The 18,344-nt window shown below is 43.8% G+C and overlaps 1 protein-coding gene across 4 annotated transcripts in view; it reads right to left on the bottom strand.

Moving 5' to 3' along the window:
• The window catches only part of ptpdc1a (protein tyrosine phosphatase domain containing 1a), a 90,964-nt gene continuing 72,620 nt past the window's right edge, over positions 1-18,344 (bottom strand). For 2 of the 4 annotated variants that reach the window (XM_036984357.2, XM_036984359.2), the window contains 4 exons: positions 13,316-14,671; positions 12,619-12,804; positions 4,991-5,101; positions 1-1,530 (listed from right to left, as the gene is read on the bottom strand). In XM_036984357.2, the coding sequence (XP_036840252.2) occupies positions 1,411-1,530; positions 4,991-5,101; positions 12,619-12,804; positions 13,316-14,671 (1,773 nt within the window). In that variant the 3' untranslated portion in view covers positions 1-1,410. Of the gene's footprint in view, positions 1,531-2,979; positions 3,052-4,990; positions 5,102-12,618; positions 12,805-13,315; positions 14,672-14,714; positions 14,742-18,344 lie in introns of those variants that run through there. The other 2 variants (XM_090242161.1, XM_090242162.1) reach the window with 2 other exon arrangements.

The following is an 18,344-nucleotide window of genomic DNA, read 5'->3' as shown; positions in this document are numbered from 1 at the left end:
TTTTGGTTAAAATTAAATCAAGTTTTTATTTTTTTTCTCTTCTTCAGCTGAGCAAAGCAGAAGTTCAATTCTTCACTGAAATAAATTAACATTTACATTCATTTCATCAGGATTCCCTTTCCAGTCAATGCTGACAAAAACCAACGTACCGTACCGACCAACACCCTATTCCCTATATAGTGCACTACATACTTTTGACAATGACCCATTGGGCTCTGGTCTAAAGTAGTGCACTATATAGGGAAAAGGTCCCTGGTCTAAAGTAGTGCACTATATAAGGAATAGGGCCCTGGTCTAAAGTAGTGCACTATATAGGGAATAGGGCTCTGGTCTAAAGTAGTGCACTATATAGGGAAAAGGGCCCTGGTCTAAAGTAGTGCACTATATACGGAATAGGGCCCTGGTCTAAAGTAGTGCACTATATAGGGAATAGGGCCCTGGTCTAAAGTAGTGCACTATATAGGGAATAGGGCCCTGGTCTAAAGTAGTGAACTATATAGGGAATAGGGCCCTGGTATAAAGTAGTGCACTATGTAGGGAATAGGGCCCTGGTCTATAGTAGTGCACTATATAGGGAATAGGGCCCTGGTCTAAAGTAGTGCACTATATAGGGAATAGGGCCCTGGTCTAAAGTAGTGCACTATATAGGGAATAGGGCCCTGGTCTAAAGTAGTGCACTATATAGGAAATAGGGCCCTGGTCTAAAGTAGTGCACTATATAGGGAATAGGGTGCTATTTGGGACTACCATCCATTTCCACAGCAACACCTACAGTAGTAGATGGATGAGATCAGAACACTAAGTCATGTAGCTGAAACATCACCTGGCACATTAACACAGTATGGCAGTTTTACATTTAAAAAAAACGAACAGTAAGAAATAGCTAAAAACAAACAAAAACAAACCTTGATGCTGAAATCACATCACGTTGTCATACAACATCATCATTATTTCATCTAAAGCTTGGTAACAGTAGGGAACGCAGCGCAGCAGCAGTATCGTCCGTTAGCTAGTCAGGACAGAGCTCCACCCAAAACTATATTTTAGTATTTGTTTCATTAGTCCAATGTTGACATAGTCCCAAACTGTTTTGCTTGTCAGCAATCAAGTTTCCAAGATATGTAACTTTCAAAATACAGAAATCATCCCCATATGATGCATTTTGAAAGTTACATAACTTAAAAACTTGATTGCTGACAAGCAAAACAGTTTGGGACTATGTCAACAATGGACTAATGAAACAAATTCCAAAATAAAGTTTTGGGTGGAGTTTTCCTTTAACGTTGGGCCAGGAGAGAGAAAGAAGGGGAGCAGAGGCGGGAGGAGGTTAGCTGGTCAAAACAGAGCTGGGTTAAACTAGACGCAAAGAACAGGGGGGGTGGGGGGAGAGAGAAGAGGTCCAAGGGAACATCAGGAGGAGTGGTTGGTCGACTCCATCTCCTCCTCGGCTCTGTCTCTCAGCTGATGCAGGATGGGAGTTAGGGTGGCCATCAGTGTCTGGTGTAGAACATGGTCCCTCTCTGAGGAGATCTGGTGGATAAGACATAGAACATGGTCACTCTCTGAGGAGATCTGGTGGATAAGACATAGAACATGGTCACTCTGAGGAGATCTGTGAGATAAGATATAGAACATGATCACTGTCTGAAGAGATCTGGTGGATAAGACATAGAACATGGTCACTCTGAGGAGATCTAGTGGATAAGACATAGAACATGGTCACTCTCTGAGGAGATCTGGTGGATAAGACATAGAACATGGTCACTCTGAGGAGATCTGGGAGATAAGATATAGAACATGGTCACTCTCTGAGGAGATCTGGTGGATAAGACATAGAACATGGTCACTCTCTGAGGAGAGCTGGGAGATAAGACATAGAACATGGTCACTCTCTGAGGAGATCTGGGAGATAAGACATAGAACATGGTCACTCTCTGAGGAGATCTGGGAGATAAGACATAGAACATGGTCACTCGGAGGAGATCTGGTGGATAAAACATAGAACATGGTCACTCTTTGGGGAGATCTGGGAGATAAGACATAGAACATGGTCACTCTCTGAGGAGATCTGGGAGATAAGACACAGAACATGGTCACTCTCTGAGGAGATCTGGTGGATAAGACATAGAACATGGTCACTCTCTGAGGAGATCTGGTGGATAAGACATAGAACATGGTCACTCTCTGAGGAGAGCTGGGAGATAAGACATAGAACATGGTCACTCTTTGAGGAGATCTGGGAGATAAGATATAGAACATGGTCACTCTCTGAGGAGATCTGGTGGATAAAACATAGAACATGGTCACTCTCTGAGGAGATCTGGGAGATAAGACATAGAACATGGTCACTCTGAGGAGATCTGGGAGATAAGACATAGAACATGGTCACTCTCTGGGGAGATCTGGGAGATAAGACATAGAACATGGTCACTCTAGGGGATCTGAGGGATAAGACATACAGAACATGGTCACTCTAGGGGATATGGTGGATAAGACATAATGAACATGGTCACTCTAGGGGATCTGAGGGATACGACATAATGAACATGGTCACTCTAGGGGATCTGAGGGATACGACATACAAAACATGGTCACTAGGGGATCTGAGGGATAAGACATACATAACATGGTCACTCTAGGGGATCTGAGGGATAAGACATACAGAACATGGTCACTCTAGGGGATCTGAGGGATAAGACATACAGAACATGGTCACTCTAGGGGATCTGATGGATAAGACATACAGAACATGGTCACTCTAGGGGATCTGAGGGATAAGACATACAGAACATGGTCACTAGGGGATCTGAGGGATAAGACATAATGAACATGGTCACTCTAGGGGATCTGGGAGATAAGACATAGAACATGGTCACTCTCTGAGGAGAGCTGGGAGATAAGACATAGAACATGGTCACTCTCTGATGAGATCTGGGAGATAAGACATAGAACATGGTCACTGAGGAGATCTGGGAGATAAGACATAGAACATGGTCACACTGAGGAGATCTGGGAGATAAGACATAGAACATGGTCCCTCTCTGAGGAGATCTGGTGGATAAGACATAGATCATGGTCACTCTGAGGAGATCTGGTGTATAAGACATAGAACATGGTCACTCTCTGAGAAGATCTGGTGGATAAGACATAGAACATGGTCACTCTGAGGAGATCTGGTGGATAAGACATAGAACATGGTCACTCTGAGGAGATCTGGTGGATAAGACATAGAACATGGTCACTCTCTGAGGAGATCTGGTGGATAAGACATAGAACATGGTCACTCTGAGGAGATCTGTGTGATAAGATATAGAACATGGTCACTCTCTGAGGAGAGCTGGGAGATAAGACATAGAACATGGTCACTCTCTGAGGAGATCTGGGAGATAAGACATAGAACATGGTCACTCGGAGGAGATCTGGTGGATAAGACATAGAACATGGTCACTCTGAGGAGATCTGGTGGATAAGACATAGAACATGGTCACTCTGAAGAGATCTGGGAGAGAAGACATAGAACATGGTCACTGAGGATATCTGGTGGATAAGACATAGAACATGGTCACTCTTTGAGGAGATCTGGGAGATAAGACATAGAACATGGTCACTTTCTGAGGAGATCTGGTGGATAAGACATAGAACATGGTCACTCTCTGAGGAGATCTGGGAGATAAGACATAGAACATGGTCACTATCTGAGGAGATCTGGTGGATAAGACATATAACATGGTCACTCTTTGAGGAGATCTGGGAGATAAGACATAGAACATGGTCACTTTCTGAGGAGATCTGGTGGATAAGACATAGAACATGGTCACTCTCTGAGGAGATCTGGGAGATAAGACATAGAACATGGTCACTCTGAGGAGATCTGGGAGATAAGATATAGAACATGGTCATTCTGAGGAGATCTGGGAGATAAGACATAATGAACATGGTCACTCTAGGGGATCTGAGGGATAAGACATATAGAACATGGTCACTCTAGGGGATCTGAGGGATAAGACACACAGAACATGGTCACTCTAGGGGATCTGAGGGATAAGACATAATGAACATGGTCACTCTAGGGGATCTGAGGGATAAGACATACAGAACATGGTCACTCTAGGGGATCTGGGGGATAAGACATACAGAACATGGCCACTCTAGAGGATCTGGGGGATAAGACATACAGAACATGGTCACTCTAGGGGATCTGAGGGATAAGACATACATAACATGGTCACTCTAGGGGATCTGAGGGATAAGACATACAGAACATGGTCACTAGGGGATCTGAGGGATAAGACATACAGAACATGGTCACTCTAGGGGATCTGAGGGATAAGACATACAGAACATGGTCACTAGGGGATCTGAGGGATAAGACATACAGAACATGGTCACTAGGGGATCTGAGGGATAAGACATACAGAACATGGTCACTCTAGGGGATCTGGTGGATAAGACATAATGAACATGGTCACTCTCTGATGGGATATGGGGAGGGAACACACCACATCACACCAATGCTAGTAATGGATATGTTCCAAACAGCACCCTATTCCCTATTTAGTGTACCTTTGACCAGGACCCACAGGGCTCTGGGTGACAGTATGTTAGTATGGGTATTCAGCTCAGGACCCACAGGGCTCTGGGTGACAGTATGTTAGTATTGGTATTCAGCTAAGGACCCTAAGGGCTCTGGGTGACAGTATGTTAGTATTGGTATTCAGCTCAGGACCCACAGGGCTCTGGGTGACAGTATGTTAGTATTGGTATTCAGCTCAGGACCCACAGGGCTCTGGGTGACAGTATGTTAGTATGGGTATTCAGCTCAGGACCCACAGGGCTTTGGGTGACAGTATGTTAGTATGGGTATTCAGCTCAGGACCCACAAGGCTCTGGTCTAAAGTAGTGCACTATGTAGAGAACAGGGTGGCATTTAGAACACGCAAATGGCTTTCATATTCTGAATAACAGGGATGTCCTTCTGTCCAGTACTGACCTTAGTGAACACCTTGATGGTGTGATTGAGGAAGTCAGCTTCCTCCTTGTCAGGTAAGGCCAGCAAATGAGCAGCACAGTCCAGGATGCAGAGCAGGGTCAGTCTGTGGCCCTGGAGGAGAGGGAACAACAGACATAGAATTAGGGTTTAGGGTTCCAAAAGGTTTTCTCCTGCTTGGAGGATTTCCCACCTGGGAAATTCTGAAAAATCAAAGAATTTGGGGAATGTTACTGGAATATTTAAATTTGATTATATATATATATATATATATATATATATATATATATATGGAACGGTTACCTTAACCACACAATAACCTGTTCCTTTGTAGCTCAGTTGGTAGAGCACTGTGCTTGTCACTCCAAGGTAGTGGGTTCCACTCCAACGACCACCCATTCGTAAAATATATGTATCCATTATTAAATCATTTTGGACAAAAGTCTGCTAAATAGCATGTATAATTTGTTATTAATTCTACGGTTTACACACTCTATGTGATAAGCCACACCAACCACGCGGCAGCCCATACTAACTACGCGACAACACCATACTAACCACGCTGAAACCCATTTTACATAAGTGATATCCCATATTAACCACACGATAACCCATATGAAATAAGTGATATCCCATATTAACCACGCGATAACCCATATGAAATAAGTGATATCCCAACTGAAATAAGTGATAACCCATATTAACCACTCTGTACCCCATATCAACCATGCTGTAACCCATATCAACCACGCTGTAACCCATATCAACCACACTGTAACCCATATACCCACGTGACAATCCCATATCAACCACGTGACAACCCATATTAACCACGCTGTACCCCATATCAACCACGCTGTAACCCATATCAACCACGCTGTAACCCATATCAACCACGCTGTAACCAATATTAACCACGCTGTACCCCATATTAACCACGCTGTAACCCATATCAACCACGCTGTACCCCATATTAACCACGCTGTAACCCATATTAACCACGCTGTACCCCATATCAACCACGCTGTAACCCATATTAACCACGCGACAACCCATATTAACCACGCTGTACCCCATATCAACCACGCTGTACACCATATCAACCACGCTGTAACCCATATCAACCACGCTGTACCCCATATCAACCACGCTGTACCACATATCAACCACGCTGTACTCCATATTAACCCATATGTTAATAAGTGATAACCCATATTAATCCCGCTGTAACCCATATCAACCACGCTGTAACCCATATTAATCATGCTGTAACCCATATTAATAACGCTGTAACCCATATCAACCACGCTGTAACCCATATCAACCACGCTGTAACCCATATCAACCACGCTGTAACCCATATCAACCACGCTGTAACCCATATTAACCACGCTGTACCCCATATTAACCACGCTGTAACCCATATCAACCACGCTGTAACCCATATCAACCACGCTGTAACCCATATCAACCACGCTGTAACCCATATTAACCACGCTGTACCCCATATTAACCACGCTGTAACCCATATCAACCACGCTGTAACCCATATCAACCACGCTGTAACCCATATCAACCACGCTGTAACCCATATCAACCACGCTGTACCCCATATCAACCACGCTGTAACCCATATCAACCACGCTGTAACCCATATCAACCACGCTGTACCCCATATTAACCCATATGTTAATAAGTGATAACCCATATTAATCACGCTGTAACCCATATCAACCACGCTGTACCCCATATCAACCACGCTGTACCCCACATTAACCACGCTGTACCCCATATTAACCACGCTGTAACCCATATTAATCACGCTGTAACCCATATCAACCACGCTGTAACCCATATCAACCACGCGACAACCCATATTAGCCACTCTGTAACCCATATCAACCACGCTGTAACCCATATCAACCACGCTGTAACCCATATCAACCACGCTGTAACCCATATCAACCACGCTGTACCCCACATTAACCACGCTGTACCCCATATTAACCACGCTGTAACCCATATCAACCACGCTGTAACCCATATCAACCACGCTGTAGCCCATATTAACCACGCTGTAGCCCATATTAACCACGCGACAACCCATATTAGCCACTCTGTAACCCATATCAACCACGCTGTAACCCATATCAACCACGCTGTAACCCATATCAACCACGCTGTACCCCATATCAACCACGCTGTACCCCATATCAACCACGCTGTACCCCATATCAACCACGCTGTAGCCCATATTAACCACGCTGAACCCCATATTAACCCATATGTTAATAAGTGATAACCCATATTAATCACGCTGTAACCCATATGAATCACGCTGTAACCCATATGAATCACGCTGTACCCCATATCAACCACGCTGTAACCCATATTAACCACGCTGTACCCCATATCAACCACGCTGTACCCAATATCAACCACGCTGCAGCCCATATTAACCACGCTGAACCCCATATTAACCCATATGTTAATAAGTGATAACCCATATTAATCACGCTGTAACCCATATGAATCACGCTGTAACCCATATGAATCACGCTGTACCCCATATCAACCACGCTGTAACCCATATTAACCACGCTGTACCCCATATCAACCACGCTGTACCCAATATCAACCACGCTGTAGCCCATATTAACCACACTGTACCCCATATTAACCACGCTGTAACCCATATTAATCACGCTGTAGCCCATATTAACCACACTGTACCCCATATTAACCACGCTGTAACCCATATTAATCACGCTGAAACCCATATCAACCACACTGTACCCCATATTAACCACGTGACAACCCATATTAACCACGCTGTAACCCATATTAACCACGTGACAACCCATATTAACCACGCTGTAACCCATATCAACCACGCTGTAACCCATATCAACCACGCTGTAACCCATATCAACCACGCTGTACCCCATATTAACCACGCTGTAACCCATATCAACCACACTGTACCCCATATTAACCACGCTGTAACCCATATTAATCACGCTGTAACCCATATCATCCACGCTGTAACCCATATTAATCACGCTGAAACCCATATCAACCACACTGTACCCCATATTAACCACGTGACAACCCATATTAACCACGCTGTAACCCATATTAACCACGTGACAACCAATATTAACCACGCCTTAACCCATATCAACCACGCTGTAACCCATATCAACCACGCTGTAACCCATATCAACCACGCTGTACCCCATATTAACCACGCTGTAACCCATATCAACCACACTGTACCCCATATTAACCACGCTGTAGCCCATATTAACCACGCTGTACCCCATATTAACCACGCTGTACCCCATGTCAACCACACTGTACCCCATATTAACCACGCTGTAACCCATATCAACCACGCTGTAACCCATATTAACCACGCTGTAACCCATATTAACCACGCTGTAACCCATATCAACCACACTGTAACCCATATTAACCACGCTGTAACCCATATTAACCACGCGACAACCCATATCAACCACGCTGTAACCCATATCAACCACGCTGTAGCCCATATTAACCACGCTGTAGCCCATATTAACCACGCGACAACCCATATTAGCCACTCTGTAACCCATATCAACCACGCTGTAACCCATATCAACCACGCTGTAACCCATATCAACCACGCTGTACCCCATATCAACCACGCTGTACCCCATATCAACCACGCTGTACCCCATATCAACCACGCTGTAGCCCATATTAACCACGCTGAACCCCATATTAACCCATATGTTAATAAGTGATAACCCATATTAATCACGCTGTAACCCATATGAATCACGCTGTAACCCATATGAATCACGCTGTACCCCATATCAACCACGCTGTAACCCATATTAACCACGCTGTACCCCATATCAACCACGCTGTACCCAATATCAACCACGCTGTAGCCCATATTAACCACACTGTACCCCATATTAACCACGCTGTAACCCATATTAATCACGCTGTAGCCCATATTAACCACACTGTACCCCATATTAACCACGCTGTAACCCATATTAATCACGCTGAAACCCATATCAACCACACTGTACCCCATATTAACCACGTGACAACCCATATTAACCACGCTGTAACCCATATTAACCACGTGACAACCCATATTAACCACGCTGTAACCCATATCAACCACGCTGTAACCCATATCAACCACGCTGTAACCCATATCAACCACGCTGTAACCCATATTAACCACGCTGTAACCCATATCAACCACACTGTACCCCATATTAACCACGCTGTAACCCATATTAATCACGCTGTAACCCATATCATCCACGCTGTAACCCATATTAATCACGCTGAAACCCATATCAACCACACTGTACCCCATATTAACCACGTGACAACCCATATTAACCACGCTGTAACCCATATTAACCACGTGACAACCAATATTAACCACGCCTTAACCCATATCAACCACGCTGTAACCCATATCAACCACGCTGTAACCCATATCAACCACGCTGTACCCCATATTAACCACGCTGTAACCCATATCAACCACACTGTACCCCATATTAACCACGCTGTAACCCATATTAACCACGCAGTACCACATATCAACCACGCTGTACCCCATATTAACCACACTGTACCCCATATCAACCGCACTGTAACCCATATTAACCACGCTGTAGCCCATATTAACCACGCTGTAACCCATATCAACCACACTGTAACCCATATTAACCACGCTGTAGCCCATATTAACCACGCTGTACCCCATATTAACCACGCTGTACCCCATGTCAACCACACTGTACCCCATATTAACCACGCTGTAACGCATATCAACCACGCTGTAACCGATATTAACCACGCGACAACCCATATCAACCACGCTGTACCCAATATAAACCACGCTGTACTCCATATTAACCCATATGTTAATAAGTGATAACCCATATTAATCCCGCTGTAACCCATATCAACCACGCTGTAACCCATATTAATCACGCTGTAACCCATATCAACCACGCTGTAACCCATATTAACCACGCTGTACCACATATCAACCACGCAGTACCCCATATTAACCCATATGTTAATAAGTGATAAGCCATATTAATCACGCTGTAACCCATATCAACCACGCTGTAACCCATATTAATCACGCTGTAACCCATATCAACCACGCTGTACCCCATATTAACCACGTGACAACCCATATTAACCACGCTGTAACCCATATTAACCACGTGACAACCCATATTAATCACGCTGTACTCCATATTAACCACGTGACAACCCATATTAACCACGCTGTAACCCATATTAACCACGCTGTAACCCATATTGACCACGCTGTAACCCATATTGACCACGCTGTAACCCATATTAACCACGCTGTAACCCATATTAACCACGCTGTAACCCATATCAACCACGCTGTACCCCATATTAACCACGTGACAACCCATATTAACCACGCTGTACCCAATATCAACCACGCTGTAGCCCATATTAACCACGCTGTACCACATATTAACCATGCTGTAACCCATATTAATCACGCTGTAACCCATATCATCCACGCTGTAACCCATATTAATCACGCTGAAACCCATATCAACCACACTGTACCCCATATTAACCACGTGACAACCCATATCAACCACGCTGTAACCCATATCAACCACGCTGTAACCCATATCAACCACGCTGTAACCCATATCAACCACGCTGTACCCCATATTAACCACGCTGTAACCCATATCAACCACGCTGTACCCCATATTAACCACGCAGTACCACATATCAACTACGCTGTACCCCATATTAACCACACTGTACCCCATATCAACCACGCTGTAACCCATATTAACCACGCTGTAGCCCATATTAACCACGCTGTACCCCATATTAACCACGCTGTAACCCATATTAACCACGCTGAACCCCATATCAACCACGCTGTACCCCATATCAACCACGCTGTAACCCATATCAACCACGCTGTACCCCATATTAACCACGCTGTACCCCATATTAACCACGCTGTAACCCATATTAACCACGCTGTACCCCATATCAACCACGCTGTAACCCATATCAACCACGCTGTACCCCATATTAACCACGCTGTACCCCATGTCAACCACACTGTACCCCATATTAACCACGCTGTAACCCATATCAACCACGCTGTACCCCATATCAACCACGCTGTAACCCATATTGACCACGCTGTAACCCATATTAACCACGCTGTACCACATATCAACCACGCAGTACCCCATATTAACCCATATGTTAATAAGTGATAACCCATATTAATCACGCTGTAACCCATATCAACCACGCTGTAACCCATATTAATCACGCTGTAACCCATATCAACCACGCTCTACCCCATATTAACCACGTGTCAACCCATATTAACCACGCTGTAACCCATATTAACCACGTGACAACCCATATTAATCACGCTGTACTCCATATTAACCACGTGACAACCCATATTAACCACGCTGTAACCCATATCAACCACGCTGTAACCCATATTAACCACGCTGTAACCCATTTAACCACGCTGTAACCCATATCAACCACGCTGTAACCCATATCAACCACGCTGTAACCCATATCAACCACGCTGTAACCCATATTAACCACGTGACAACCCATATTAATCACGCTGTACTCCTTATTAACCACGCTGTAACCCATATTAACCACGCTGTAACCCATATTAACCACGCTGTACCCCATATTAACCACGCTGTAACCCATATTAACCACGCTGTAACCCATATTAATCACGCTGTACCTCATATTAACCACGCTGTAACCCATATTAACCACGCTGTACCCCATATTAATCACGCTGTAACCCATATTAACCACGCTGTACCCCATATCAACCACGCTGTACCCCATATTAATCACGCTGTAACCCATATTAACCACGCTGTACCCCATATCAACCACGCTGTACCTCATATTAACCACGCTGTAACCCATATTAACCACGCTGTACCCCATATTAATCACGCTGTAACCCATATTAACCACGCTGTACCCCATATCAACCACGCTGTAACCCATATTAAGTGATAACTCATATCGACCACGTGACAACCCATATCAACCATGCAATAACCCATATCAACCACGTGACAACCCATATTAAATGAGTGACCACGCGATAACCCATATTAAATGAGTGATAACCCACATTAACCATGCAACAGCCCATATTAAATACGCAACAACCCATACTAAATGAGTGATAACCCACATCAACCATGCAATAGCCCATATTAAATACACAACAACCCATATTAAATGAGTGATAACCCACATCAACCATGCAATAGCCCATATTAAATACACAACAACCCATATTAAATGAGTGATAACCCACATCAACCATGCAATAGCCCATATTAAATACACAACAACCCATATTTGCAAAAATGTCTAAAAACCAGTTTTCACTATCATTATTGGATATTGTGTAGATTTTTATTGATTTAATCCATTTTAGAATAAGGCTGTAACGTAACAAAATGTGGAAAAAGCTAAGGTCTGAATACTTTCCGAAGGCACTGTATATGACATCATCATACCTTCTCCAGAGAATTGAGTGCATGCTGAGAGTTGTAGTTTTTCTGGCCCAGGGCCTGGACATCCTGAGAGGAGATGATTGGTTCTTTGAGCTGCTCCAGCCAGGACCACATGAGACCAGCCAGCACCATAGGGTCTCTCTCTAGACTCAGCCTCTCCCAGGCTCCTTCTCTGGAGTTCAGCTCTGTCTGCCGGACCACACACACTATCGTATTAGTAGTCAACATCACACCTGGGTGCAAATACTTCATCTGTGTTTCATTGAGCTGCCTGTTGCAATGGAAGCAATAGAACAATTCAAATGGTGCCAACCTGGCACGCCAACCTGGCACGTCAACCTGGCACGTCAACCTGGCACGTCAACCTGGCACGTCAACCTGGCACGCCAACCTGGCACGTCAACCTGGCACGCCAACCTGGCACGTCAACCTGGCACGTCAACCTGGCACGCCAACCTGGCACGTCAACCTGGCACGCCAACTTGGCACGCCAACCTGGCACGCCAACCTGGCACGCCAACCTGGCACGTCAACCTGGCACGTCAACCTGGCACTCCAACCTGGCACATCAACCTGGCACGCCAACCTGGCACGTCAACCTGGCACGCCAACCTGGCACGCCAACCTGGCACGTCAACCTGGCACTTCAGTCAAACTGTCATGTCTTACCTACCACGTCAGTCAAACTGTCATGTCTTACCTGCCACACTGAGACCTTGTAGTGGAGATCTTCATCATTCAGGCCCAAAGCCAGAGCTCTGGCCACCAGCAGACGTCTGGCTTCCAGGGACAGCTCAGCATACAGGGTGATGACAGGGACCTCTGTCAGCCTCTCCCTGTCCTCTCTGTCCTTCCGTTCCTCTCTGTCCTCTCTTTCTCCAGCCTTCCCCCTCACTCTTTCCTCTCTGTCTCCAGCCCTGTCTACCCCACACACAGACTCCTCTCCTCCTGTAAGGCTCATCACAGGCATATCTCCTCTCCACGGCCTCCCCTCTGACAGCTCTTCTCCTGAGGGCTTGGACAGACTACCCCCAAACCCAAAGGACAGACTTCGCTGGCCCTCGCAGAGCTGCTTCCGTCTCTGGAAGAGAGGAGACATGTTCTTCTGGGTGTGGTGATCACTCTCCTTAGAACTCCTTTCCTGTCCTCCTCGCCTCTCCTCCCTTGTCTGCTCTCCCATGGAGAAGGGGTGGTGCTGTGGAGGGAGGCTAGGGGATGTGGGGGGCTCCCAGGCTGTGGCTAGCTGGTGATGGGTCAGAGGATTGCCGCAAGGGATGCTCCAGATGTGGTTCTGGTTCTGCTCCTGGTCTGGGTCTCGTCTGGGGTCTAGCTTATACAAGGCTGAGTCACTGTAACTCAGCAAGCGTTTCCCCGGATGCAGAGGCTTCAGGAGGGAGGCAGCCACCCCATTCTGCCGCTGCCACAGAGGGTCCAGCTCCTTGTCACTGGACAGAACCGGGTCGTGGGCCAGGGCTGGGCTGAGAGGGGGCTCTAAGAGTAACGATGGTTCCTGGAGTAGTGCTAGGTTTGGAGTGAGAGGTCGTTCCATGTGTAGTGTGTGGGTTAGGGCTGTCTGAGGGCGGGGACAAGGCTGGGTTAGGGCTGTCTCAGGGCGGGGACAAGGCTGGGTTAGGGCTGTCTCAGGGTGGGGACAAGGCTGGGTTAGGGCTGTCTCAGGGCGGGGACAAGGCTGGGTTAGGGCTGTCTCAGGGCGGGGACAAGGCTGGGTTAGGGCTGTCTCAGGGCGGGGACAAGGCTGGGTTAGGGCTGTCTCAGGGCGGGGACAAGGCTGGGTTAGGGCTGTCTCAGGGCAGGGACAAGGCTGGGTTAGGGCTGTCTCAGGGTGGGGACAAGGCTGGGTTAGGGCTGTCTCAGGGCGGGGACAAGGCTGGGTTAGGGCTGTCTCGTGGCGGGGACAAGGCAGGCAGGGTGAAGGCACAGGGATGCCCTTCCCTCTCATCTCCTTCCCCAGCAGCTGGATGGCCTGCTGGGACACTGTCTTCTCCACCTCCGCCGTCAGGTCTGGAACCTCCAACACCGCCTCCTCCACCACCACCTTCAATCACATCATCATCATCATCAATAGTCAGGTCTGGAACCTCCACCACCGCCTCCTCCACCACCACCTTCAATTACAACAATATCATCATCATAATCAGGTGTGCAAACATTTAAACGAAATTGAGATCCTTAACATTAAGAAAAATCCCTAAACAAAATGCAGTATTTTTTTTTACATTTATGTAGATGCAGAAAGTAAACAGCATAGTGGGTCAATTCCCTCAACAACTAAGAGCATTGAATCGCATGTCTCAACTTCTCTGCTGTCTTGGTGCCCTGCCTACCACGCTGTGAACAGCGTGAAGCCAACCTGTGCACATGCGCAGATACTGTGTGTGAATGTGTGAGAGCCGAGTGTTGCATCTCGCTCAGCTCAATATCCTAGCCTATTAATTGATGATAGGCCCTGCTTTACTGAAGATGCAAAACATTGCAAGCCAAGAAATTGCAAGATACAGCTTCTGATTGATGATAGATAGGCTGACTATCTGACTATTCTGACTCGGTCTGCCTGGTGGCCAACCTACCTATACTGATAGATAGGCATAGTACACAGTTCTGACTCGGTCTGCCTGGTGGCCAACCTACCTATACTGATAGATAGGCATAGTACACAGTTCTGACTCGGTCTGCCTGGTGCTCAACCTGGCTACTGTGCCCCTCCCCTCACTAGCCTGCTCTGCCAGGACAACAACCTCTCCCTCAACGTCAGCAATTCAAAGGAGCTGATTGTGGACTACAGGAAAAGGAGGGCCGAGCACGCACCCATCCACATTGATTGGGCTGTAGCATAGTGGGTCAAGAGCTTCAAGTTCCTCGGCGTAGATATCACAAAGGAATTAACATGGTCCACACACACACACACACAGTTGTGAAGAGGGTTCGGCAGCGCCTCTTTCCCCTCAGGAGGTTGAAAAGTTTTAGCATGGGTCCTCAGATCCTCAAAAGGTTATACAGCTGCACCACTGAGAGCATGTTGACTGGCTCCACCACCGCTTAGTACGGCAACTGCAAGGCACCCGAGGCACTACAGAGGATGGCCCTGTACATCACTGAGGCCAAGCTCCCTGCCATCCAGGACCTCTATACCAGGCGGTGTCAGAAGAAGGCCCTAAGAACTGTCGAAGACTTAAGCCACCAAAGCCATAGACGATTCTTTAATGCTTAACCATCTGAAAGGGACGCAATGTGAATTCACATGGTATTTTATGGATTTTTTATATCATTTGAACGAAAAACGGATTAAAAAAAAAAGACATTTAAAAAATTAAGACAAAAATTCAATTTGTCGCATCACTAATCCCCATCAACAGTCAGGTCTGGAAACTCCACCTTCAACAACAAAATCAACAGTCAGGTCTGGAAACTCCACCTTCAACAACAAAATCAACAGTCAGGTCTGGAACCTCCACCTTCAACAACAACATCAACAGTCAGGTCTGGAACCTCCACCTTCAACAACAACATCAACAGTCAGGTCTGGAACCTCCACCTTCAACAACAACATCAACAGTCAGGTCTGGAACCTCCACCTTCAACAACAAAATCAACAGTCAGGTCTGGAACCTCCACCACCTCCTTCAAAAACAAAAGTAATATTTAGTTTTTTTTTACCTGTCTATTACACCATAATAATGTATTACCTGTCTATTATACCATAATAATGTATTACCTGTCTATTATACCATAATAATGTATTACCTGTCTATTATACCATAATAATGTATTACCTGTCTATTATACCATAATAATGTATTACCTGTCTATACCATAATAATGTATTACTCATCTATACCATAATAATGTATTACCTGTCTATTATACCATAATAATGTATTACTCATCTATACCATAATAATGTATTACCTGTCTATTATACCATAATAATGTATTACTCATCTATACCATAATAATGTATTACCTGTCTATTATACCATAATAATGTATTACTCATCTATACCATAATAATGTATTACCTGTCTATTATACCATAATAATGTATTACCTGTCTATTACACCATAATAATGTATTACCTGTCTATTATACCATAATAATGTATTACCTGTCTATTACACCATAATAATGTATTACCTGTCTATTATACCATAATAATGTATTACCTGTCTATACCATAATAATGTATTACCTGTCTATTATACCATAATAATGTATTACCTGTCTATTATACCATAATAATGTATTACCTGTCTATAATACCATAATAATGTATTACCTGTCTATTATACCATAATAATGTATTACCTGTCTATTATACCATAATAATGTATTACCTGTCTATTACACCATAATAATGTATTACCTGTCTATTATACCATAATAATGTATTACCTGTCTATTATACCATAATAATGTATTACCTGTCTATAATACCATAATAATGTATTACCTGTCTATTATACCATAATAATGTATTACCTGTCTATACCATAATAATGTATTACCTGTCTATTATACCATAATAATGTATTACCCGTCTATTATACCATAATAATGTTTTACCTGTCTATTATACCATAATAATGTATTACCTGTCTATTATACCATAATAATGTATTACCCGTCTATTATACCATAATAATGTATTACCTGTATATTATACCATAATAATGTATTACCTGTCTATACCATAATAATGTATTACCTGTCTATTATACCATAGTAATGTATTACCTGTATATTATACCATAACGTATTACCTGTCTATACCATAATAATGTATTACCTGTCTATTATACCATAATAATGTATTACCTGTCTATTATACCATAATAATGTATTACCTGTCTATACCATAATAATGTATTACCTGTCTATTATACCATAATAATGTATTACCTGTCTATTATACCATAACGTATTATCCATCTATACCATAATAATGTATTACCTGTCTATTATGCCATAATAATGTATTACCCATCTATACCATAATAATGTATTACCTGTCTATTATACCATAATAATGTATTACCTGTCTATTATACCATAACGTATTATCCATCTATACCATAATAATGTATTACCTGTCTATTATACCATAATAATGTATTACCCGTCTATTATACCATAATAATGTATTACCTGTCTATTATACCATAATAATGTATTACCTGTCTATTATACCATAATAATGTATTACCTGTCTATACCATAACAATGTATTACCTGTCTATTATACCATAGTAATGTATTACCTGTATATTATACCATAACGTATTATCCATCTATACCATAATAATGTATTACCTGTCTATTATACCATAATAATGTATTACCTGTCTATTATACCATAATAATGTATTACCTGTCTATACCATAATAATGTGTTACCTGTCTATTATACCATAATAATGTATTACCTGTCTATTATACCATAATAATGTATTACCTGTCTATTATACCATAACGTATTACACATCTATATCATAATAATGTATTACCTGTCTATTATACCATAATAATGTATTACCTGTCTATACCATAATAATGTGTTACCTGTCTATTATACCATAATAATGTGTTACCTGTCTATTATACCATAATAAATTATTACCTGTCTATTATACCATAATAATGTATTACCTGTCTATTATACCATAATAATGTGTTACCTGTCTATTATACCATAATAATGTATTACCTGTCT

This window comes from Oncorhynchus mykiss, chromosome 7, assembly GCF_057628025.1.
Source record: "Oncorhynchus mykiss isolate SJ-2025 chromosome 7, ASM5762802v1, whole genome shotgun sequence".
In the NCBI taxonomy this organism is placed as follows: Eukaryota; Metazoa; Chordata; class Actinopteri; order Salmoniformes; family Salmonidae; genus Oncorhynchus; species Oncorhynchus mykiss.
The sequence above is the reverse complement of the archived record's forward strand: the minus strand, read 5'-3'. Positions and strand labels throughout refer to the sequence as shown.